This window comes from Berghia stephanieae, chromosome 2, assembly GCF_034508935.2.
Source record: "Berghia stephanieae isolate SIO BIC M18660-M18661 chromosome 2, UCSD_Bste_1.3, whole genome shotgun sequence".
In the NCBI taxonomy this organism is placed as follows: domain Eukaryota; kingdom Metazoa; phylum Mollusca; class Gastropoda; order Nudibranchia; family Aeolidiidae; genus Berghia; species Berghia stephanieae.
The window spans coordinates 12,552,626-12,577,555 of NC_088361.1; the positions used below are offsets into that span (position 1 = coordinate 12,552,626).

General features: G+C 34.3%; 2 protein-coding genes across 4 annotated transcripts in view; one reads left to right on the top strand and one right to left on the bottom strand.

Moving 5' to 3' along the window:
• Positions 1-4,077: 4,077 nt before the first annotated feature.
• LOC144964336 (uncharacterized) lies at positions 4,078-22,832 on the bottom strand. The gene is made up of 16 exons (XM_078898442.1): positions 22,510-22,832; positions 20,504-21,613; positions 19,119-19,250; positions 18,431-18,636; positions 17,560-17,737; positions 16,275-16,340; positions 15,730-15,803; positions 14,624-14,787; positions 13,096-13,197; positions 11,978-12,078; positions 10,944-11,155; positions 10,085-10,164; positions 9,488-9,604; positions 8,319-8,398; positions 6,884-7,113; positions 4,078-4,663 (listed from the first exon to the last, which is right to left on the bottom strand). The coding sequence occupies exons 2-16, from the start codon at positions 21,608-21,610 to the stop codon at positions 4,642-4,644; spliced, it is 2,871 nt and encodes a 956-aa protein (XP_078754568.1). The 5' UTR covers positions 21,611-21,613; positions 22,510-22,832; the 3' UTR covers positions 4,078-4,641.
• Positions 22,809-24,930, top strand: part of LOC144964338 (RING finger protein 24-like) — a 38,767-nt gene continuing 36,645 nt past the window's right edge. Inside the window, exon 1 of one of the 3 annotated variants that reach the window (XM_078898445.1) lies at positions 22,809-22,898. The gene's annotated coding sequence lies outside the window, so the exon portion shown is untranslated. Of the gene's footprint in view, positions 22,899-23,117; positions 23,256-23,311; positions 23,423-24,930 lie in introns of those variants that run through there. The other 2 variants (XM_078898444.1, XM_078898447.1) reach the window with 2 other exon arrangements.

Consider the following 24,930-nt stretch of genomic DNA (forward strand, 5'->3'; position numbering starts at 1 on the left):
TCAAAGTGTACAAGTACATCAAAACATTGCATCTGATAAATAAAATATAAAAATTATGGCCTCACAAATTTATAATTCATCAATGTTGGAAAGCGTCCATGATACAAAAAATGGTTGATGGAAATAAATAATTATCACATTTGCAGGTTGCTTATTTTTTTTTTAAATGGATGTTCAAAAACTTGTGTTTTAAGCCAAAAGACTTAACATGTGAATGTATACAATTTTTGTCTGAAATAATAAAATGGACAAGAGACTAATCATGATCGCTGGCAGTGTATGCCAATGCCTTGCGAAATGAACTCCAAAAATATATCATGGTTATGGGTCAGTGTTCACAGCATTATTATTTAAATAAACGCTAACCTTGATTTTTGTTGGTAATTAAATTTAATTCATACAAATCATCTCTGTTGTCTATCTGGAATTTAGTAATGTATTAATGTCTTTATTGATTTTTGTTGTTAGCTGAAGAAATGTTTTGAGGCCGAAATGCTCAGTGTTTGGTATTTTATTCTTTTTTGAAGCTGTTTTATTCGTTTTTGTTTATTACTTTTTACAGTCCACAGCTTCGAGCAGCCTAGCATCACTTTGAAAACCAAGGAGGACTATCTCCCGATTGGTTGGGGGCTCCTGCTGGTGTCCATATAAGACTTCAGATGGCCTGGGGTTGGCATGTGAACAAAAAAAATATTGTTGTCGGAATTTACTTCTGTTTTATCCGTAAACTAGACTTTTTGTCTTATTCTAAAGCTTCTGTTTGAACTACATATCTAACTGTTTTGTCGAATGCCATCATCATTTTCTTAGGTGTTGATATGACCAAAATGTGTAGCAAGTATGGTTAAACTTTTAAAACTTAATCTAAACTAAACATGGTACAGTAAAACTACATGCTTCAGGAAACGTTAAATGCTTTCAAGTGAACACAAAGTATAATTATTTGAAAATGCTTTGGATTAAATCATTCCTGAGTGAAGGTAAAATATTTTTTTTTGCAATAATCAATATAGTAGTAGTAAAAGTAATGAAAAGGAAAGTTTGCTTCCTCTCTTTATTCCAATTAATGAAATATTTAGGGAATAGTTAAGATTGAGATAGACCGAGCTGTTTATGACTTGAGATAATAAAGTTTGAATAGACATGGCAAAGATGAGGCAGTAAATCATTTCAAAGCAGAAATCATCGGGTTAAATTGAATGTAAGCCACAGTGTAATCTACACAGTGGTGCCAACCTTTTTTTTGTGTTTGTTTTTAAGGGTTTTACGGCGCTTGCAACACATTTAGGTTATATCAGCGCCAGTAAAAAGGAAGAAAATGGGATAGTAAAAAGTTCTAGAATTACAATTAAAGCACCCAAGAAAAAGTAAGACATAGGGGAACTGGGAACAAATAGGGATCAGATGTAGATTCCAAGAGCATACCACCAATGTACTTAGTTTGAGATCATCTATAAGTCTCATCCGGACACAAACACAAAATCCAACAAAGAGGAATACACTCAAATGCTTACATTATACATTGAAGATAACAAATATAATACATTACAGAGAGATAATTTACAAGGAAAAAAATATCATCTCCCAAAACAATAACTATGCATTTGATTGTTTCCCTCCCAGTCAGGAGTCCGGCCAAGGCCAGGACAAAACCAAGTAATCTCATTCCAAGACAAAGACAGAAAGCATGTTGGAAAACAGATATAAGGCGATAGAAGACACAGTATGTACCTTCCTGCCCGCTATGGGAGGTCAGGATCCCCACCCAGGTGGTGCCAACCTTGCGAGAGAGAAAAAAAAAGTGTATTCTTACACATATTCGTTCATTGTTCGCATTTTGCTGAGGATTGTATGCATTGTTATATTTCTATTGTTTAAGCATTTTAAGAATCATACACTCTTTTAGTATTTCTTAACATGGAAGTTCATATCGGGAGTTCTAGTTCTATATATAGTAAAGGCTGTCTAGTGTACACATTTACATGGGCTAGGGTTGGCAGCTGTACATGGATAAATAATTTGAGTGTTTCGAGTATGAGGAATTTGACATAAAATGGGTGACGAACTTCCACAATGTCCCTGTCATTTGTCTTTGTTGCTTTACTTGGTTCATAAATTGAACTTCATTGTTCTCAATTCATTTAACACAGTTTGACAATAATGCAATAATAATTTGTAACATCCTACTTTAAAATATGTGTAGTTTGTATAATGAACCTTAGATTCAACAAGCTTGAACATATTTTGATGTTGGATGGAAAAAGGAAAATACAAATAGGACAGAAATTAAGATAACAAATAGGAATTAGAGAGACATCGGATACTATAAGGTGTTATAAAATTAATTTTCTTACTCCTAAATAAATCAAATAAATTAAACCCGGATACTATAAGGTGTTATAAAATTAATTTTCTTACTCCTAAATAAATCAAATAAATTAAACCAGTATCTCATATTTCTAGCTATAAATTCAATTTTCAGCATTGAAATCACCTCGACATAATACACTTATCAGTTGATAAGTCACAAGCATTGCAGTTTCTAGTAATAAACAAAAATGAATATAACAGCTTCAAAAATGAACTAAATACCAAACACAGAACGTTTCCGGATCAAAACCCTTCTTCAGCCACCAACCAAAAAAAACAAAAAACCCAATAAAATCATAAATACATTACTAATAAATTCCACACCGATGACCAGAAATTTCTCTGCCGTCAATCGGGAATTTAGTCCCAAATGTATATGTGTTTTTTTTTTTTTGTTGGTTAAGAAGCGTTTTGAACCCGAAACGTTCAGTGTTTGGTATTTTGTTCTTTTTTGAAGCTGTTATATTCATTTTTTAAATTACTTTTTACAGTCCACAGATTCTAGAAGCTTAGTATCAATTTGAATTGCCGTTTCTGTAAAGCACAAAATGCATAGCGTGTGATCTGTTGATTTTCCTTAAACTCTTCGTTGGCCAACAACAACACATCATAATCAACAGTCAAAATCTACAATAATTAGTAAAGCAGCTAACAGCAGAAGTGTCATTCTCAAGTTCATGATCGCCTTTCAAGTCCAGACTGTTATTCACTTCTGCTATTGACGTTACAGATATTTATACCATATTCTAAGCTGTTACATATATTTTTTTAAATTTAAGTTCAAGGTCAATACTAACGTAAATGATGAAATATTGCTTTTGGATGGAAGTCTGAATATTGCTTTACACATTATATATACCTTCTTTATTTACATCTACATTTTAAAAAAATCAATATAATAAAGAATAATAGATAATTCATAAGATAAATAAAAATTACCATAAATTTGTGCAAAAAACTAATTATCACAGATAGTTGAATCTCAATCAGGTTGTGATTGTGAAGAGAATTAATCCACATATAAAACAATATTGCATTAAAATCAAATATTTTTTAAAAAGGTAACAAAAGTTACATCAACAATATCAACACAAGTTATAATGGATTCAACAGAGTATTTAACATTAACTGGTTTTAATTGATTGTCTGTATAGACTGAGCAACAATTCTGCGCAAAAAAGGGGAGAAAACAAAATGATTATCAAAAATATTTTGGCAGCAAATTTAAAACACATCCAAAACTAAAGATTACGACTGTTGTATAAATAATTCTTTCAGTTTTGATATTATATTTATTAACTTTTTACCAATGAAATGAAAATGAAAAGGAACATGTAAATTAACAAGGAATCCAGTGACACAGGGAAAAGCCTACAGTCACTTCTGCAAAACAGATATGTAGTCCAATGATACAGATTATTTTGTGGGTGTCATTTCTTGGAATTAAAAAAAAAATGTCTGCACGTTTTGTATAGAAAATTTTTAAAAAAAAATAAAACTAAGCGTAAACGAAGTCTGCAAAAGTAGATGTGGCTATAAAAAAAAAATAGATATCTAGTAGCTCATTATCTATCTCTGAGTATGTCTAATATTCTTCTTTTAGAAATAGCTACAGACTATTTTTTTCAGCCCAGTTTGATAAAAATGATAACAAATTTATCAAACATGGTTGTTTATTCAAAGGTTTGTATATTAGTTATATTTCACTTTTTTTTTTTTTACGCATGTGTTGTAATTTCCAATTATCAATTCTACTTCTCTTTTTATTTTTTTTCTTCTTTTTCTTGGGTCAAAAGATTAGATTTTTTACATCTGAGTGATTTATTATTTGCTTTATGAATCAAAAGGCAGCCGTAAATTAGCATTGTAAAAAATAATTACCGAATAGTCCAAAGCCATGCTTGAAATGTTCGATTTTGTCCACAATAATTATAATAAAACATTAACTCACTCAACCCTAACACCGAATATATCCGTAGTTTACCGGGGTTCCCTTTTACCCTTTTTTCGGAGACAAATTACATGTGTAGTATTAAAGCTAATGTTTTTCATTTTCACATGTTAATGGTAGTTCAAAATAATAAAACTATCCATGTATATGCTCATTTTTAATACATTTTTCCCAATTTTGAAAAGTAGAAATAATCTCTAGGATTGAGTGAGTTAACCTTTCCCTTTCATTTTACAAATTTCCAAAGGATCCGTAGCTAGTAAATATTTCCAAATCTCTCAAACTATTTTTCTTGAACAAGCTGCTCCTTTCTTTTCCTATCATTCGCCAGTCTGTAAACCCCTGTAGATAAAATAGTAAAAAGAACAATAAGATAAATTTCAAATAGCCTTATTAGGGTTTCAGATAGCTCAATTGGTAGAGCACTCACCTCATTAGCAAATAAACTCGCTTTGATTCTGGGGTGAATCTAGCATTTTTCTGACCCGTCTACTAACCTCTAAGTGATTGGTTAGTTGGATCTGATTTAACAAATGGAAAGTACTTTGCGATAGCCTGGCACCCTGTGCTACCCTTTGCAAAAGAAGCTTTGTGGTTTTTTGGATCGGAAGGTCTGGGTTCGAGCCTTGCTTGGCACATAGTTGAATCCATAGAAAAGGTTCTTTACTCACATTATCTCACCATACTCAGGTGTAAAATGAGTACATGGCCGTTAATGGCTTGTTTAATGCTACAGAAACTAGGATAAACTGTGGCTCCATAGGCCAATGTAGCAGTAGGGAAAATACTTGTAAAATCATCATCAAGAAAATATAGCAATAATAAAATGTAAAAGTTTACTGGAAAAAAAAGGGAACAAAAAATGTCCTAGGAGGTAGTACGTTTCAAAAATATGAATATAATAATCCCAAAAAGTGCACTTAAATATGTGTGAGTAACTTGTTTTGATGTAGAAGATAGCATTTGCGAGTAATTACTCTATACAGAACTGCCAACCTACTGAAAAAAATGCGGAATTGTACGCATTTTCAGCAATTGTACGCTTGTACGCATTTCCCCCAGGATTGTACCCATTTTCAGTGTACGGAGTCATTTCAGTTTTCTTTAGTATTATTACTAGCCAATTGAGAAACCTTGGTGACCAAGTGGATATTCATATATTTTTTGACCAATTATGATCTTCATGCTGGGAGGTAGAATTCTGAAAGGATTGGTGGATTATAGTCTTGGGAACATCATTGTTGCTGCAATTGAGCTTGTGCGGTGACTTTATGTAAGTATACCTTCCTCTTACTTTCACAATGGTTAGTTTCCGTCGATTTCAGGATTGTACCCATTTTTATGAAATCTCCCCCATTTTGAGGTCCCATTGTACACATTCTCATCAGATGGGGTTGGCCGCTCTGATATATAGAAGCAATACTATTGCACACATATGGAACTACTTAACTTATATTTACATAACTCAACTTATCATTCATCTCAAGGAAAAGATACTGGGAGGCTCAGAAAAACTGTCTCCTCTTTGGAGGTCTCGGGGGTTCCACTAGCTCAGTTGGTAGAGCACTCGCTTCACAAGCAACGGGACTGAGATCGATCCCGGGTTAAGTCCAGAATTTTTCTGACCTCCCTCTCCACCCAGCAGTGACTGGGTAGCTGGGTCTGTTAAATCTTGTGAAGTACTTTGTGATAGACATGCATCCTATCCAAAGGGTAGCAAGCAATTGCTATTGTTTCACGCTATAGAAACGGGGATAAACTCCGACTCCTTGGGCCTGGGGGCTCTGAAGGATTACTGCTGTAGTTCTGATGTCTCCCACTTCTTTACTATTTCACCTAAAACGTTGAAGTCTATATTTGCAAAAAAAACACATGTTAAAATTGTAGCAATGAAACTTTAATAAAATGGACACATTAAACTGCCAAACAAGGGCAGTTTTTCTGAGTCACATAGACTTTCCACATGGAGGGAGTGGGACATTCATGTAAATGAAGCTGTTGAAGATCTGAGAGAACTGCTCTTCGGAACTGAGCTCTCCAGGAATAAATGGGTAACACTGAACAAAGCAAAGGCAAAACTTGGAAGCATGAAAAAGTGGGGGCTGGCTGAGACTAGATTGTGTACATGTGGATGCCCCAGAACAGATGATGGAGCACATCATGACCTAAGAGTTTGCTCCCCAGGTGCTGTGGAATGGGTTCGGTGTCGGAGCAACAAACTATGATGATGACAACATGTGGTCATGTGGTATGGCACTTGCTTTCGGATAGGAAGGTCCTGGGTTTGAGCCCCACTCGTCGCATAGTTGAGTCCTTGGAAAAGACTCTTCACTTTACTCATATTCTCTCACCGTACTAGGGTGTAAAATGAGTACCTGGCCATCAACAGCATTGTTTCTGTTTCGAAAAAAATTGTAATATCGTCTAACAGGTGTCGTGTCCTGTCCTACATGTTAAGTGATGCTGTTGGCCAGGGCAACCTTGTAAAGCGCTTTGAGCTTGTTTAGTGGATATTGCGCTATATAAAAGCTTATTAAGACCCAGTATACACAAACAACTCACTTGATTCCAATATTTGTGTTAGATTTGAACACGATGGCAAAGGCCTTTTCAGTGTCGGGCTGGTCCATGTGAATCAATGCCACGTAACGACCAGCAGGAAGTAAGTAACGAACATCCACATCCCAAGAGATCATGAACCTGGAGTTATTTCCCTCAATGTCTGTTGGGCTGGAGTTATATTTGTCGTACAAGTAATCCACACTCACTGGGGGGTTGACCCCTCTGTCCAACTGGAAAACAACAAAGTGCACAGATACATTGTGTTGTGTTTTTTTAAAATGATGTAATAGCCATTGCTATTTCTACTCAAATGCTACTAGGTCTAATTTAAGTACACAAAAAGACATTGAAAACATTTAAGTAATTAATACCGCATAACACTAACAGGTGACATATCTTGTCCTATAATTTAATTGTTGCCGTTGGCCAGGGACCCTTTGTAAAGCACTTTAGTGAATATTGTGTTTTATAAAAGCTCAAGTTTATGGGGGGGGGGGGGGGGGGGGGCATTTTTAAAGTGAACTATCAACTGGAAAAAAAAAATAAAACAAACCATCTTTATGTTGAGAAGGATGAATATAGTTTGATAAGAGTGTGTATAAACCTAACATTTCAAATTTCTTCTGGTATGACACTGGCTGTCTGATTGGAAAGTCCTAGTTCGAGCCTCACTCGGCACATAATTGAGTCCTCAGAAAAGAGTCTTTACTCACATTATTTCACTAAACTCAGGTGTAAAATGAGTACCTGGCCGCAAACAGCTTTGCCTCTGTCAGAAAACAATTGTAATATCGCCTCACAGGCGTCATGTCTCGTTCTACTTGTTACGTGTTGCTGTTGGTCAGGGATCCTTTATAAAGTGCTTTGAACAGGTTTAATGGATATTGCTCTATAGAAAATGTCAAGGTTTTAAAAGTTTTTTCTCTTATATGATGTTATGATTTGCATCAATTGTTGATTTCACAAATACTGATAATGTCCGACTTTCTTTAACCTTTAAAATAATTAAGCCCTACACAAATCTATTAGTTTATGGTTTGGTATGAATAGACACTTGAATGAAAAATGGTTGACGCTTCAACTTAAATGTCTCTCAATAGTTTCCAGAACTCTATTTCTTCATATTATCTGCTATAATTGAATACTGTCATCGCTAAACACACACACACACACACACACACACAATCCCCCAAACAAACAAGCAAAGAAAAAACAAATTAAGAAATTAAGGAGCAGGCACTGGTGTAAGATAAAGAACTGAACAAGTGTGTATGAAAGGTGTGACAAAAAAATTGGGGGTTTGAATTAAGAGATGGAGTGGGGTGAGTGCATTGCTAAAAAGTGAAACATCAACCCCCCCCCCCCCCCCCCCCAAAAAAAAACAAAAAAACAAACCCAACAATAACAAAACAACAAAAAGACAGGATGAACTTACATTAAAAAGCCTGAAACCAACGGGATATTGTGGTTCCTCTTGTGTTTGCATGACGTGGACAACAAGGGGAACTTCTGTGCCTAGATACCAAAATGAAAAATTGGGAGTCAGAGGAAGAAATGGGCTGGGGAGGGTGCATTGTTAAAAGTAAACATCCCCCCCCCCCCCCCCTTAAAAAAAACAAAAGAAAAAAAAAACAAACAAGTAAACAAACAAACAAACCAAAAAAAAGAAGAGATTCCTTCAATGGTTTTTAAGTGTTGATATCGTCCGTGATGTGCTTTATTTTCCTCCAATTTAAATTGTTAAGAGCCAAAGAGCAAGAATGCTAATTTGTAATCATAACAAGAGTAAATAAAGGTATTCTTAGCACATTCTCCTTCTTCTTTTCCTCAATCTCCTCTTCCTTCTTCTTCCTTCTTGTTCACCTGCTTCTCCTTCAAATAAAATCAATATGAATATATAAAGGAACATTGATTCTTAGAGCATGGCAGCACATGAAACCTTGGATAAAACTAAACAATCTGTTCTGCCAACCTTGTTGTATCCGAAGTCTATTGTATAAAATTCCAGTTAGCATTCACTTAAATGATTCCATCAAAATGTCATTTGATTATGATGATGTTGACGATGATGATGATAAACCAGGCCTTATGGGGCACAATGACTATAGACAATTCCTTTAAATGTGTCATTCAAATTATTTGCTACGATTATGTGAATTGTAATTAATAGGGAAAATAATGACGCAATAATGAGTGCAATATAATGCATTTTACCTACTTACTTAGATACTTAGAGATACTTACTTAGAGATGATTTCCAGCACAGGTTCTCAATGATCCTCTTCGCTGGACTCAGGTGTCATCTTTGTTTCTTCCGGTTGAAGACAGAATGTGATGCTAGCCTTGTAATCATAGAAGATTTCTTGGTTTTTCCAATAGCTATCCAGTCTGTTCTTGAATGAGTCAAGTGAATCAGCACTGACAACTTTCTTTGGTAGACTGTTCCACACTTGCGCACATCTAGTCTGGCCCTTTGTGTGAAAAGTTTCTTAGAAGTGCCCCTTGTTCCTGTCCTCAGGGAGTGCTCGGCCAGAGTTTAAGTGGATTACCAGCTTTTTTGTCATATTTTCCATTTAACATTTTGTACACTTCCTGTACACTTACCTGTATTTGGGATAGAGATGCGATATTGAGGGTTGATGGCGTATGTTTCTCTATTGGACACCTGACCTCCTGCATTCACACCACTGACGAAGGCCCCAAACAAAGTCTTATCAAATGCTGCAAAAGACCAATAATCAAACACAAATTAAAATCAGTAGTCCTTCAACTAAACTAATAATAGGGCGCATTATAAAACCCTAGGTCAATATCTAATTATAATCAATAATAAGATTATATTCACAGTGTTATTGCAATGACAATTTAAAAGTCTAATTCTTGTCGATTTTATGCTTTTTTTGAGTGATTAGGTATCTTAATATTTTGCTGTATGCTTACTCATAGCCCTGCCTATTAATTCTCATTAAACATTTGATGCCACATCAGCTAATTGCTAACTATACCACTATACCACAGCAACAGTATAATGACAGCCATAGAAAAATAATGACAAGATACTTAATATGAGACCATTATCCCCAAATATCCCCAGATCACAGACATGGCAGTATAACAATTTTACGCAAATCTTTAAACTGCAAAATTTTCGAACATTTCTACAAATTAGAGTATAATAAAATAAATGTGTTTATAACTTACTCAGGTCATACGTATGGCCATCATGTGTAAGAGATTCTTCATTTTCACAAGACAGAATATTTGCATCGATCCCCACTTCTCTGGTAAAAAAAAAAAGTAAATGAATTTTATTTGTATGTCACTCATGGTATAAATATGTAAATGGAAGTAACGAAAAACATTATAAATATCTGTTTTGAATATAGCTGGTTTCAACCTTTGACAATCCTGTGAAAAACACACTTCCTGTATTTGTTAATTGAATAGGAAATCATTTGTAGACATAAAAAAGATAAGTTCAATACGATTTTTTCCAACTAAAAATGCTTGTCAAAAGTGAATATCTGCCTCATGGGTGCCAGTTTTCCAGTTCATGCCGGAATTCTGGTTTCGTGATATCTCGAAGTCAAATACCTCCGGTTTCAGTGGTATTTTCATAATCAGATTATTGCAACTCTTTACTTTCGAGAACATCAAGTACAAAATTTGAACTCTCCAGCAATTCAAACAATACAGAGCACTTAGAAATGAAAAAGAAGGGCCAAGATGAAGCGCCTCTTTGTATGGTGGGCATACACTGGCTACCTGTGAAAGAAAGTATAGAATATAAAGTAGCAATATGAATGTTTAAATCTCTAGAGATCAGCATCCCTTTCTATCTATTTTTTATTATTATCATCATCATCATCATCATCGTCCGCTTCAAAGCTTTGAGTAAATTCTGTCAAAACTCATGAACAACTATCAAGCATTTTGTAACAAAACAGAAATGTGAGAAAATTCAGAATCTTAGCACACATTATCATATATGGTAAATCGTTGTCACCATTTTTGTAAGGGAGACAATAATGTAGCATTTTAAATCTTTTAAAATTCTTACTTGCAATTTTTTAAAGGAGCAGGAGTGTAAATCCGAAGTAAGAAAGCTTTTTTGACATTCCCATCGCACGTGGAAGGGACAGCCATGTATCGACCAGGCTTCAATCTATGACGGAAAGACGACTGGAGTTCTGTGGTATAGACATTATTCTTTTTGCCTTGTATCTCAGCTGCTATTGTTCTGCCGGTTGGTCTCACTTTGTCTCCTTTGATCTACAAAAAAATATCAATCCATATAAATTCACATGTTAATATGGTATACAAAGAATGAAGATGACGTAATTCATCTCTTAGTTATTCTTTTTAGTCAGCCTGTTAGTGATTAGTTCTCACTTATCAGCGGAAGAGCCTTAAGTCAAATTATATTAATCAGACTATAAACGTTAAAGGTTACACACATTTTCGTGTGTTGGTATGTTGAATTTGGTTGGTGGATGTAGTGAGTATTTTACCTAATTGCATGCTTCAATTGCCAAAAACTTGAAATGCACCGTACAAGGGTCAATAAATTAATGATTCAAATAATAAAAAGAACATAAAATCTATGATGACTGATCGATTTAGTCACATTCACATAAAGCAAGAAACCTTGAATAAGTTATAATCTTGTGATTTTTTATAAGGTGAATAAAAAACGGTTTTATATTTCAACAGTTATTACAATCAGCTATTTTTTTTGTCCTTTGTCAGGAGTTATTGGGCAGGTTTAAATGTTTTATCATCATCATCATCGCCTTTTTCACCCTGGGTCAGGGTATAGGCCACAGACAAACCGTTTCCATCCTTCTCTATCCTGAGCTAACTTTTTTTTATCTCATTCCAGGTCTTACCACTTCTCTGTATATCAGCTTCTTTAATTTTTCTCCATGTTCCTCGTGGCCTTCCCCTTGATCTTCTGCCCTGAGGGTTCCAGTCCAATACTTTCTTTGTTATAGTTGTAGTTACTAACTACATTTTCATTACGATTCAATGAACATTTTTATTCTTCAGATTTGTTTTTGACATCACAAAATTTGAATATATAAAAAATCTTACTTTGAACACATCACATCTGATTGAGGCATTCCCTGTTTTTCTCTTTTTCGTGTGTTGAACCATCTGTATCAACATTGGGACAGTGCCGTCCTCTAACATACCTGTGGAATCATGCATAGAAATAAGCAGGCATGTGGTGGATGCTGAAGTTAATCATTTGTGTGGCTGCTGAGAAATCCCAGAAAGATGCGCAAATTTCATAAATTGAGTTATGTGTACAGTGGTGTAGACCACATCTTTCTGATCATTTACCACTTTAAATTTTCTTTCTATGTCTATCAGAACCCAAGTTAATGATTTTTTTTTCTGAATACAATTTGTTGCTATGGAAAACACTTTATCTTTGAATTTGGCTCATATCTCAAATCGAAGCTTGCCGCATCATTAATAATCACTCACGAAGGAGGTTACATAGACAATATGATAATGCCAAATAACAGGTTGTGTTTTCTACAATTTATTATCTGTTTACTTGCAACATCGATCTTTTATATTATGGTTGTGAAAGTTGGACATTAATCAAAAAAAATTTTAATCATTCAAAAATAAATGCTATAGCCGCATTTTGGGCATTATCTGGACGTCGATTGAAGAGGTTTACAAAAGAGGTCTCTACAACTGGATCACAGGAATCTCTTCTGTCTATAATGAATGAAGAAATTGTCTTGGTTTGGCCATGTTTCTCGCCATGAGACATTGGCAAAAACCTTTATACAAGAGACCTTGACATTGGCAAAAACCTTTATGCAAGGGACCTTGGAGGGAGGCAGAAGGAGAAGACGGCAAACAAAATGCTGGATAGATGATGTAGAGAGGAATAGACAAGTATGGACAACCCAACTCTAATGAGGAAAGCTGGATGGAGGGCCCTTATTGCAAAGCCACCTCTCATGTCTCCTCTACGACCATCCCAGTCAGGAGAATGAGGTAAGGTGAGGTAATCATCTGTTTATCATTTCAAACAACTGGAATCCATCATAAATAAAACAAGCCTGCAGAAGCTAAAGTAGTTTTATTCTGCATTTCCTGAGGCAGTTAATGAATGCTCAGTTAAAAGAACTAATTTTGATAAAATATCCAAGGCGTTAAGAACTTTACAGCTCATCTTATTTAATTACCTTCCTCGGTTACGGTGAACGAAAATCTAGGATTTTTCAACATTTCCTGGAATCCACCCATTTTTTCATCAGTCCATTCTCCATAGAGGTTGAGTATAAAATCTGAAATGGAAAATATCATCATGAAGGTTGTGTTGTAAATGAAAAAGGTAAAAGAAAAAGGGTTGATTTCATAGATATGATCATATATGATGTGTGCGGCCATATGGCTAGTGGTATGAAAATCGCCTTTGGATTGAGTGGCGCATAGTTGAGTCTTTGGAAAAGGGTCTTTAAACATATTATCTCACCATACTCAGGTGTAAATTGAGTATCTGGTAGTTAACAGAAGCATGTCTCATCTTATATGTTAAGTTTTTGTTTTTTAAGGCCAGGGATGTAAAGTGCTCTAAACATGTTTAGTGTATACACGCTCAAATTTGTTTTGCTTTTTAAAAAAATATGTGACTGTAATGGAAATATAAGAAGACAAGAGACAGTAATATTATATTGCCCGTGATACCACAGGACTATATCTGATAACGAAACCATAAGTCTCCCATAGCCCTGCCAACCAACTAACAATTTCTTGATGAAATGAATGACTGGAGAGTAAGAAAAAGTAGTCAAAAGCAGAAAAGAGGCAAAATAAATTTGACAAGTAAAGTAGTTATAGAATAAAAACCCAAGAGTTGTATCCGAGTTCCATGTTAACTTTAATAAACTGAAACATGGAGTAATATATCATTTAACTCCTTACCGACCATTGTCTCCCAAAACATCACACCCATCTAACATAAAATTGATTTTTAAAACTCTTAACTCGAAAGGAATTCAACAGGCTTTGCATCATTTTCTATATTTAAAAAAGCTATAAAACAGCATAATTATAACAAACAACAAATATTCAAATTTGGAGATGTACAGAAGAAATCTGAATGAAAAAAAATGTTTGCTGTATCGTAACAAATATGACAATTTTCTTGTAGTTGGTAAGGAAAGCGTTAAAAAAAAAGAAATAGAACTAATCTCTTATTTGTCTGTTTGGTCATATGAGCCTCAGTAAAATGGGATAGTTAAAAAAAAATAATCTAAAATTACACTCAAAACACCCAATTAAACGTTAGACAAAGGGAAATTGGTTCAAATAGGGAACAGATGTAAATTTCAGGAGCATACCTTCAATGTACTTAGTTTGAGATCACCTAAAAGTCTTCTCCAAATACCAGCAGAGTTTCCGACTCAAATGTTTACAAGATATGTTAAAACAAAAATACAACTATCAGTACATAACAGAGAGGTGATTTACAAGGAAAAAGAATATCAACTCCTATAATTAACGCTATACATTTGACTGTTTCCCTCCCGACCAAGAACTCCGGCAAGGGCCAGGATAAAACCAAGTAATCCCATTCCAAGACAAAGACAGAAAGCAACTCAGAAAACAGATATAGGGGGATAGAATACACAACAAGTGACCTCCTGCCCACCATGGGAGTAATGCTTTATTTTGATTTTGATTCAAGTGCTGGAATCAGACTATACTTACTCATGGGATCCGACTTTCCGTCGCAATCAAAATCTGGAGTAAGAGAGCAGATGGTCGTCTGAGAGAAACACCTCATGAAATCTTGTAGACTGATGTAAAACTCTCCATCATCTTTATTTGGCACCTTCTCAGAGCTACTAGATATGGCGTCAAATTCTGCACTCCTGCAGAAAATCAAAACAAATTAAAATGAAAGAAATACTGAAACCATATTTAGATTTCGATTTAAAGGCAACTAGCTATATCATGGAACATAGTATAAAATTTTAAGGAATATGTAAAAAAAAAAAAAAAATCTATTTTCTAAAGAATTAACTAGTACAACAACTGAGAGTCAAACCACAATCCTCTTCCAATGTGAACAGAATTCATAAGCAACAGTTTTAAAAGGTAGAGATTTGAGGTACAATTACAAATTTTGGGAGGGATTTTATGAAAAATATTCTCTTTCCTTATCTCTGCATTTTACACTATTTTTCAAAATTGTACCAATATCTTACTTCAATAGCTTATTTCACTCATAGCTCCAAATTTACAACGAGTAAAAACAAATCGTAACATTTTATCTTCTCTCCTTATGGGGAATTATCTTAAAAGTCATTTTTTTAACAAAATCTTTAACGTTCACAATATCATCTTAACACATTGAAAACAAGTAGGTCTTTAATTTGACAAAATAAATTAAATATATATATTATATATAAAAATTCTTATATTCGATATATATATATAAATATGTTGGATCCATCCTATACCCATTGACCCCCACCCCCAATTTCCAAGATAATTCTTCAAGACAATAAAAAAAATATGAATTTGAGGTTAATTATTTTTTCATTTAAAAAACAAAAAATATTCTCCTCCCAAATAAAAATATATTAATTAAACTGACATTATATCAATTTAGATTTAACTTAAATTGAGCTGATGATAAAGGAGGTGAATCACAGTTAAATATTACCAAAATGGTGTATGTGTGTGTGTGTGGGGGGGGGGGGGAACTTTACTATGATCAATATTTCAAATGCTGGATCATCCATTGTTTTAAAGACCAAAGGTTTTTTATGAGGAGGTTGAGCAAATAGACGAATTTTTAAAATCATTACCCATCACTCCATGGTCCTGTCCATTCCCCGCGACCCCATGGATTACGGACACGAACCAACTTTGTTCCATTTATCTGTGCAGAAAATCAAGAGTAAGAAAATTAATATAAAAGATATTAATCCTCTTTTTAATTGGTTATCTGATGTCAAGATATGCTCCTGTTTTAATGAAATGTGAATTATTGTGAACTTATTAATTATCTATATTATACATTAATTAATTTTTTTTTAAATTATCTTTCAGTACTTTCAGAGTTTGGATCGTGAAACATAAATTTATCCAAACTTCCATAAAATAATAAAAGTCCCAGGTTTGAGAGTTTTTGCCAAGATGAGGGTCATTTAAATCGACAGATATTTAGAGGAGGTCTGGCCAAATTTTTCAAAATGTATCTTTCCAGAGTACAGAATTGAACTGGTTAGAGTAAAGTAAAAACAATAGTTGTAGTTATGTGCTAGAAGAAGCAACTGAAATAGTTAAGCTTATTTGTTCTACTTTGGAGCATAATCAATAGAAACAAGGTGAAATAAACAACCTTACATACCACGGCAGTTCCAACGAGGGAGTAAGCATGGCCACCAACTAAGCCTTGGTATTCGTCAAACTCATCCTGATGAGCCATATTAAATAGATATAGATAATAATGTGAAATTGAATGTAAGCTTCAATTTAATTACAAAAACATATAAAATGAACGTTTCGGGTTTCACCTTTATCAACAAAACAGGATGAATGACACACCACAGATGAATGAGATGATGATATTAAATAGATAACAGTATATATATATATATAGAATTATAAAAAAAAACAAAAACAAAAAAAAAACCATGAAATAATAGTGCTCAAATTTTTGATAAAAGGAGGTATTTATAAAAGATTTCAAGTATAATTATGATCAATTTCTTGAAGTTGAATAATTATGCCTTCCTCCACAACATCCTTAGATCCCATCGCCTTAGCATTCCAAGAAAGCCTATTATAGATAATCCATCAAACAAGATGTCTGATCTGATGTCAACAAGAATCACCTATGTTGTCCAAAGTGAGCGAATTGGGGGTTAATAATAATAATAATTATAATGCGGAAAACTTATATAGCGCTATAACTCCCGAGACATCAGACTATAAGCGCTAATAATCTTGCCCAAGTCAAACAACAAAAGTGCCTGAAGAAGGGCTCGAACCAAAAAATCAGTCGAGGAATTTCTTTGGGATGATTTTCTTCTTGTATTTTTCTTTCGTGCTTTGTCTAGCACTGTTTCATACACAATTTTTCCGGTCTTTATCATATCCAATTCAGTTTAAATGCTTCAATAATAGCGTCATCTAGAACTGCGTATCCATTTCATACAAAGTTGTCTGATAAGCATCTGTATTTTATAAGCACTCTTACAGAATCGATCACTGCCTATAAATAATATATAGCACTTTTATAGAGCAAAACCATGACTAGGTCATGCTCTATGCTCTTCATAGTTACAAGAATGACAGTTCTAAAATATCACTAACATGCACACACACACACACACACACACACACACACACACACACACACACACACACATTTTCAGTTATTACTCAAAAAGAAAAAAAAATATTTTAAAAACATTTATAACAAATAAATTATGTGAAACATTGACAGAGATTTATATATGCTTTTGTAAAAAAAAAAGTCTCTTTAGGAAAGCGATGGAGATGGGGTCTCTGTAGGAAAGGGGGGGGGGGGGGGGTTATATATATCAATTACAAGGGATCACAGAAATAAAAATATAAATATTTTTTTCATCTCTGGAAAATCGCAAAATTTTCTGTGAAAGAACACTCACAGGAACAACACAAGTTACTTGGCTGCCACTGTTCAAGGCGTTGGTGACCCGCCTAAATAACTGTTTGTCTTGATTTCCCTGCCCATCAAGTTCCACCCTTTCTCCTATCCCTCCAGTGAGCTGGAGGTAAGCATCCCCAGGCTGTCCTCCATAAATAGAATCATAAGACCCATGAAGTCTGCATTAAAATGACAAACCAAATTATACATACATGTGCAAAGGTAACGTACACTTGTTTTGGGTCAATTCATTGGAATTTTAAGAGACAAAATTGGGCAAATGTTATATCACAGAAATGAGCAATGTCTATAACTACAGCAATAATAATCATCATCATCATCATCATCATTATCATCATCATCATCATCATCATCATCATAATTACATTTTGCTTTTTGTGGGTCTTTTTTATCTTCGTTTGTTGTTTTTTTTAAATTCTTTTTTCATTTTATTTATTTTCATGTTTTTCTTTTCTTTCTGTATTATTGTATGTGATGTGAGTCTAAAACGGGTAAAAGTAAAAGATTTAAAAAATATTAGAGTGTGAAATAAACTAGAGCATTTTTGTAGCATAATATCCACTAAATGTGCTCAAAGCGCTTTACAAAGGGTCCCTGACCAACAGCTAACATAACATAAAGAACGAGAGATGACACCTGTTAGGCAATAATACAATTTTTTTCTGACAGAGACAATGCTGTTAACAGCCAGGAATGCATTTTACACTCAAGTACTGTGAGAGAATGTGACTAAAGAGTCTTTTCCAAGAACTCACCTATCCGCCGAGCGAGGCTTGAACCAAGGACCTTCCGATCCAAAAGTGAGTACATACCATTAGACCACATAGCCACACAAATAAAGCATCACTTACCTGGCAAAGGCTTTCTCTAGAAGAGATACCCAGACTTCATTCTCATGAGTGGAAGATTTGGCTCCCCAAGGGACGTTCCGGTACAAAACTGGGATATAGTCATCAATGTAAATATCTTCCCATTTCCCAAATCGAAAGAATCTGGCGTGAAAGACTCCATCGTACGCTTCGGAATTATCAATGTTGTAAGCATCTTTAGGTATCACCTGCAACAAGATTAAGATTGGTAGGACTTGTAAATAACTTGAAAATTATCACTATTTGTTAAGTAAAAAAAAAAAGTAGTTCTTCGGAGCCCATAGGCCCATGGAGCCAGAGTTTATTCCAATTTCTATAGCGTGAAAGGAACAATAGCAATTGCTTGCTATCCTTTCAACAGGATGCTGGTCTATCACAAAGTACTTTCCACCAGATCTATCAGAACCAGCTACCCAATCACTGCGAGGTGGACAGGGGGGTCAGAAAAAAATATCGACCGCTATTTGTTAAGAGTTTAACTTAATTTTTATTTCTCAGATTTTATCTTGAAATATATGTATTAATCCAATTGCATAGGATCATTCAATTATCTGAAAATAATTGATAAAAAATAACAAAAGGTTGAAAAAAAAAGAACAAAAAAAAACCCACAAAAAAACAAAAGGAAAATGACTAATAAACCTTCGTGAAACAGTGAAAAAAAAATTACCTGGCTGATCATGTCAGCATTGTCAGCTAAAGTAGACACTGTCGACAAAAACCAGCAAGTTCCAGCAGAGCCTTGACCAATGTCAAAACGAGTCGTATCCTCATGAAACAACACGGGTTCTGATAAAAATTCCTGATTGATAGAAAAAATAAAATTAAAATTAGCTTTTGTATCTTTTGTGCATTTATGTGGTCTAGTGATATGACACTCACTTTCGGATCAGAAGGTCCTGTGTTTGAGCCTCGCTCGGGAAAAGTTGAGTCCTTGGAAAAGACTCTTTACTCACATTCTCTCACCATACTCAGGTGTAAAATGAGTACCTGGCTGTTAACAGTGCTGTCTCTGTCAAAAAAAAAATTGTCACATCCCACATATTAAGTGTTGCTGTTGGCCAGAGACCACTTGTAAAGCACTTTGAGCACATTTAGTGGATTTTACGCTATTTATAAGCTCAAGTTTTTGGGGGGTTTTTTTCCAAAGGATACAAAAGATAAAAAACATATTTGTAATTCATAACAAGTTCAGGCATATAGTAGGTAAAATATTCTCAATTTAAAAAAAAAAAAGAAAGAACTTTTTAAAAACATGAGAGGACTGAGATTGAAAGGGAGCACTATCGCAAACAAGTCCCTTATTGATTACAATTTAGTGTCTACAAGCAAAGATAAAAAATGTCATAAAAAACTAACAAAACAAGAGGAGAATAAGATTGAAAAGGATCGCAGCCTCATACCCCTTGCTCATTCCACCCAACAAACGAATTCCTCCATTTTAACCCTTTGTAATATAATTGGACGTTGTGGTGAACATTGCCAACATGAACAAAACATTTTACCATGCTATTAAAGTAACAGAATTATTTAAGCTACTAAGCATTCATGTCTCAAGTGATAAAATATATTTCTTTTAATTATTAGAATTTGAACTTCTTCTTCGCCAAGAGACCCATGGAGCTGATGTATCGAGTAGCACCCAGTTTCTGAAGCGTTAAGCAGACATTGGCAAGTTCTTGTTACCCTTATACTAGAGGTACCTAAATGAGCCAATAAGATGGAGAGAAAGAAAAAGTGAGTAAATGTGACTTATATATTAGTATTAGGAGACAACTTATATATGAGTCACATTTACTCACTTTATCTTTCTATCCATCTTGTTACCCTTCTTAAAGGACATTATCACAACAACAACAACAAAAGAGCATAAAAACATCTCAAGATACAAAACTTTCTGTAAGTATTTTTCCTTATCTCTCATAAGATGAGAAATCTAATTTAAAAAAAAAAAATGAATTAGGGGAGCCATACAGATGTACAAATTAAGGGCAAGAAAAGGTTAAATTTGATTTACTCGGTAAAACTTAAAATGTCTATAAAGCAATGCCTTACACCAGGTCTCTTCCACTCTATTGCAGATGAGTCTCGAACGATGGCAATATCTAGAGGAAAATCTTTATCAGTATACAACTCCCCTGGTTGTACAGAGGGTCGTTGATCTTCTTCGTCATCTTCATATTCTCTGTGAAATTGAATTGTTTTAATCATTAAACCTAAGTCATTTTGCACATAGCCTTCAATCTCTAAATCCTCTTCTTCTTCATCATCAAATGGAGTGTAAAGGTCATCATAGCCATCATCAATATCGTCGTAATTCTCATCAACAGTTGGTTTGACTACTTCTCTTTCTATTCCTGCACTGCCAGTTTCTCTTGCCGCATCCATTGTCTTTTCACGTAAAACAGTTTCAGTGTCCTCCGCTGGTGGCACTGCTGGAAGTTCTTGGTTCTCCTCTGGCGGCACTGCTGGCATTTCTATGTTCTCCTCTGGTGGATGTTCTGTGTTCTCTGTGTTCTCTACCGGCTCTTCTGTCTTCTCCTCTGCCGGCTTTTCTGTGTTCTCCTCTGCAAGGTGTCCTGTGTTCTCTTCAGCTGGCGTTTCAATTTTCTCCTCTTCTGGCTTTTCTGTGTTTTCCTCTGATTGCTTTTCTGTGCTTTCAGTGAAATCACCCCCCTCATCAGGTCTAGGCTCTGGTGTTTGTATGATATTCTCTCCTTCCGTATGCTTTTTTTCTGTTTCATTGTCATCTGTGTTTTCCTCAGGCTTGACTAAAATATTACTATTTTTATCATCCTCATTTGTAAGTTTACCCTCTTCTATTTTAGCTTCATTATTTTCTTCAGTCTTGTTATCGTTACCTTCAGGAACTTTAATTAATTCTAAATTTTTAATGGATTCTCTCTCTTCTTCCCTGTTTTCATCTTTCTTCTGAACCTCTGGCTCAACTTTCTCCTCTTCCAGTTTCAACAATGGCTCAGCATTTTTGTCGTCATCTTTTGCCTTTCCAATATAATCAATCGTAATTAAATCATTGCTCTCCCGATTTGTATAACTAGCTTTGCTTTTACTACTTTTGGTGCTGGAACTACTATGGCTCCTAGGACTCCAGACTGTTGGGATTGGGGCCTCAGGTGGGGGCTTTGATGATCCACAGCCCATTGTCTGAAATAATAAAAAAAAAAAATTAAATGCATAAGTAAGTACAATGTTAATGAAGTATAAATAATTGCTTGATATCAAAATGATGCAAAAAAAAAAAAACAAAACAAAAATTACACTCTAGTCTAGGTTGATTTCTTGATAGCAAACTGAAGTGCATTCATAGAAGTCTCACCATGTTGTGAGCTTAATAAGTGATAAATATACTGTGGGTCAAAATTAACTTGTCACTAGATGAAAATTATATCAAATGAAAAATAGAAAGATTTGTAGAGACGAAATACGTTTTCTAAACCACTGAACTGATTAAACAAGGAAAAGTCAAATAAATGAAAAGAGGGGGGAGGAGAAAAAATTGACCTTGTTAAATTTAGGAAATGTTTGAAGTAAAGATTACGTGAACAAACATATAAAAGTTACATCTAATTTAAGCACAAGCTAGCTGCCTCTATGCATGCATGGGCCCCTTGTCTCATTCATTGTGCAAGTGTAGGAATCTGATTTTGGGATATGACAGCATTTTCCTCTCTCAATGGTTGCCTCAATTGCTGGAGGGTTGAAACTACTGTCATTCTTTTTTTTTTTTTTTAATTCAGACCACGTTGCAGATATATCATACTGGGACGAAAAAATAAAAAGAGGAGGGGGCGAGGCAATTTTGTTGAAGTGTAAAAGAGGTGGAGCTATGATTCTATGATTGATTTTTTAAAAACATGAATCTAGATATCTAATGTGTTAGTGGTTAGTACTAGACCTACAGTAATGTAGAATTCAAATGGCTGGCTAACGTCGGTCAAAATTAATGGGATATTCTGAAAATGTTCTATTCATTTATAAATTACCTCTTGGTTTAATGGTAAAATCAATAAGCAATAAAATAAATTTTCACACCATCTTACCGATTGAAATCAAACCTAATGTATTGTGAAATTTTCAAATTAATCTTGGCAACGCGTAAACATCTTTACCAACAATAGAATTTTAATGTCGTCTAATACCATTTTCGAGCAGAAGATATCAATCTCAAAGTGCGAAAATTTGTTGAATGATGCATTTTCATTTTATTTATGACAATTATTCCATTGTAACAGACCATTCAACCAAGGGAGAAAAACGTTACCCTGATATTAATTTTTGAATAGGTTGTGTCGCAAAATCTAAGAGTCGAAATGACCTAGAAAAGGGAAATAATATGTGTTCAACAAAGATCTCTCAACCCTGTGCCTCTCGAATGAAACATTTAAGCATTTGTGGAGGGCTTTTTAAATCTATTGCATCAGTGTCGGCTGTAAATAAGTGATTTGTCTTATATTGCGTTCAGTTTAACACGTTTTTAAAATGGTCTATTCAATAATCCAAACGTAGATCTAAGCAAGCAGGCTACTATCCTAAATCTTATCTGGAACGGTATCAGCCAGTTCATCTTTGACCTTTTCAAGTTCAAGGCCACCGCGACAGTCATTTGTTACTCTCATTCAACTCTCCATAAACAACCCTAAACTTTCATTTTGTTTTCATTTGAGTATGACTCTAATTTGCTTAACATATTGCATTTTGTTAATAAATATGTCGTAGAAATTAGGAGATATAATAAAGTGGAATCTTTCTACTGCTTAAAGATCGTTTTCACTAAACAGAATATTATGTGAGTTGTTTTTGTTTTAGATTAGTTTATAATGTTTATAATTAGAAAAGGCCCCATGACCATGTAATATATCAGACTAGATATCTAGTTATGAAATGGATTCTAACGCATTACTCCAAGTAGAGCACTCTTCACGTTTAATTGTTTAATTCGGAGGCCCTTATGTGGTATAGTATTGTTGTCTTTGTCACTATCCCAAATTTAAATCACTTGATGACTTGGTGATCTAATTTTTAGAAGTATCGTCTAACGTCAGTGTCAGTACACGCCGATTGTATAGATAGATATCTAAATCTTATATATTTAGATACTAAATGCACATTTACCTTTAAATGTTTTGGCTCAAAAGTTGTTTTTGAGGACTCAACTATGCGATGAGTGAGGCTCGAACCAAGTACCTTCCATCCGAAAGAGAGTGCCATAACACAAGACCAGAGTCGAGTATCTGCTGATAAATATTTTAAAGTGACAATATGTGAACGTAACCAAGAAAAAAAAGTTTATCATTAATGTCATGCAGAATCCATGAAAAATTGTATATGTGTATGATAAACTCTTTTCTTCTGCACTAATATGATGGTGGTATTAATATTTTTAATATTACTTCATACAACATATCATTGAAACCTGGTAAACGGTTTAGTTGCATGTCTTTGAACTATATGCAAAAGTATGGATTCTCTTTTGAAAAAGGAATATGAAATGCCCTTGCCACATTCTAAAGTTGGTCTTAGTACAGATTTATGTAGTGTAAGGAACAATTCACTATATTCATGAATTCAAAAATTCTAAATATAGTGACAATTGTATAGGAAGTATTATTAAATATTGTATTAATATGGTTATCAAAATCAAGATTACAGTCAAAGATCATTCCTACATCTTTCTCTGTTTCTTTATCATTTTATTATTGTCAGCATTGTATACTTGTAAGTTAAAGGATTTATCTACTTATATAGAACTTTTCATTTGGATTAGTTAAAATGCAGTTACCATTTCTCAGACTAATGCAAGAATGCCATTCTGTTCAATTTTACAATTTAAAGATGATGAATACATATTTTGCATCATCAGCATATTTATTTAGAAGTTGAGTTGAGTTAGTAACTTCAGATTAATCATTTACATACAGAATAAAAAGAATGGGCCCCATTTTACTGCCCGGAGGAACACCACTAGTAACAGTAGCAAGTTAACATTTTTGTAGCAAGTTTACATTTTAAAATCTAATTTCCTTCAAATTCAATTACCCCCTGGCTTTGGTCTGTGAGGAAAGTACTTAAATCACCCCAATCACATAAGTCTATGATTTGATAGTCTCTTGTGAGGAACTGGGTTGACAGCTTTACACAAGTCTTAATTTGTGTTGCCAAAGGCATTCTTATCATGAATAAGTTTTTTTAAATCCTCATTTACTTCTAGTAATTGGGTGTCAAATAACCTTTTCCTTCGGAATGCATGATAGTCTCTTGTGAGGAACTGGGTCAACAGCTATACATACACACAGTAACGAAAATATCGCCTGAGCGGTAACTTAGTTCAAGTGATGACCAGAGGTTGACCCGGGGTCACGACTGCCAAATTACGGGGAATCCCCCAGTGAGTTCATTTATGGTGATATCGGGTGATACCAGTCGATTTATGTTTACTTTCATCTCTTTGTTATCGCTTCACA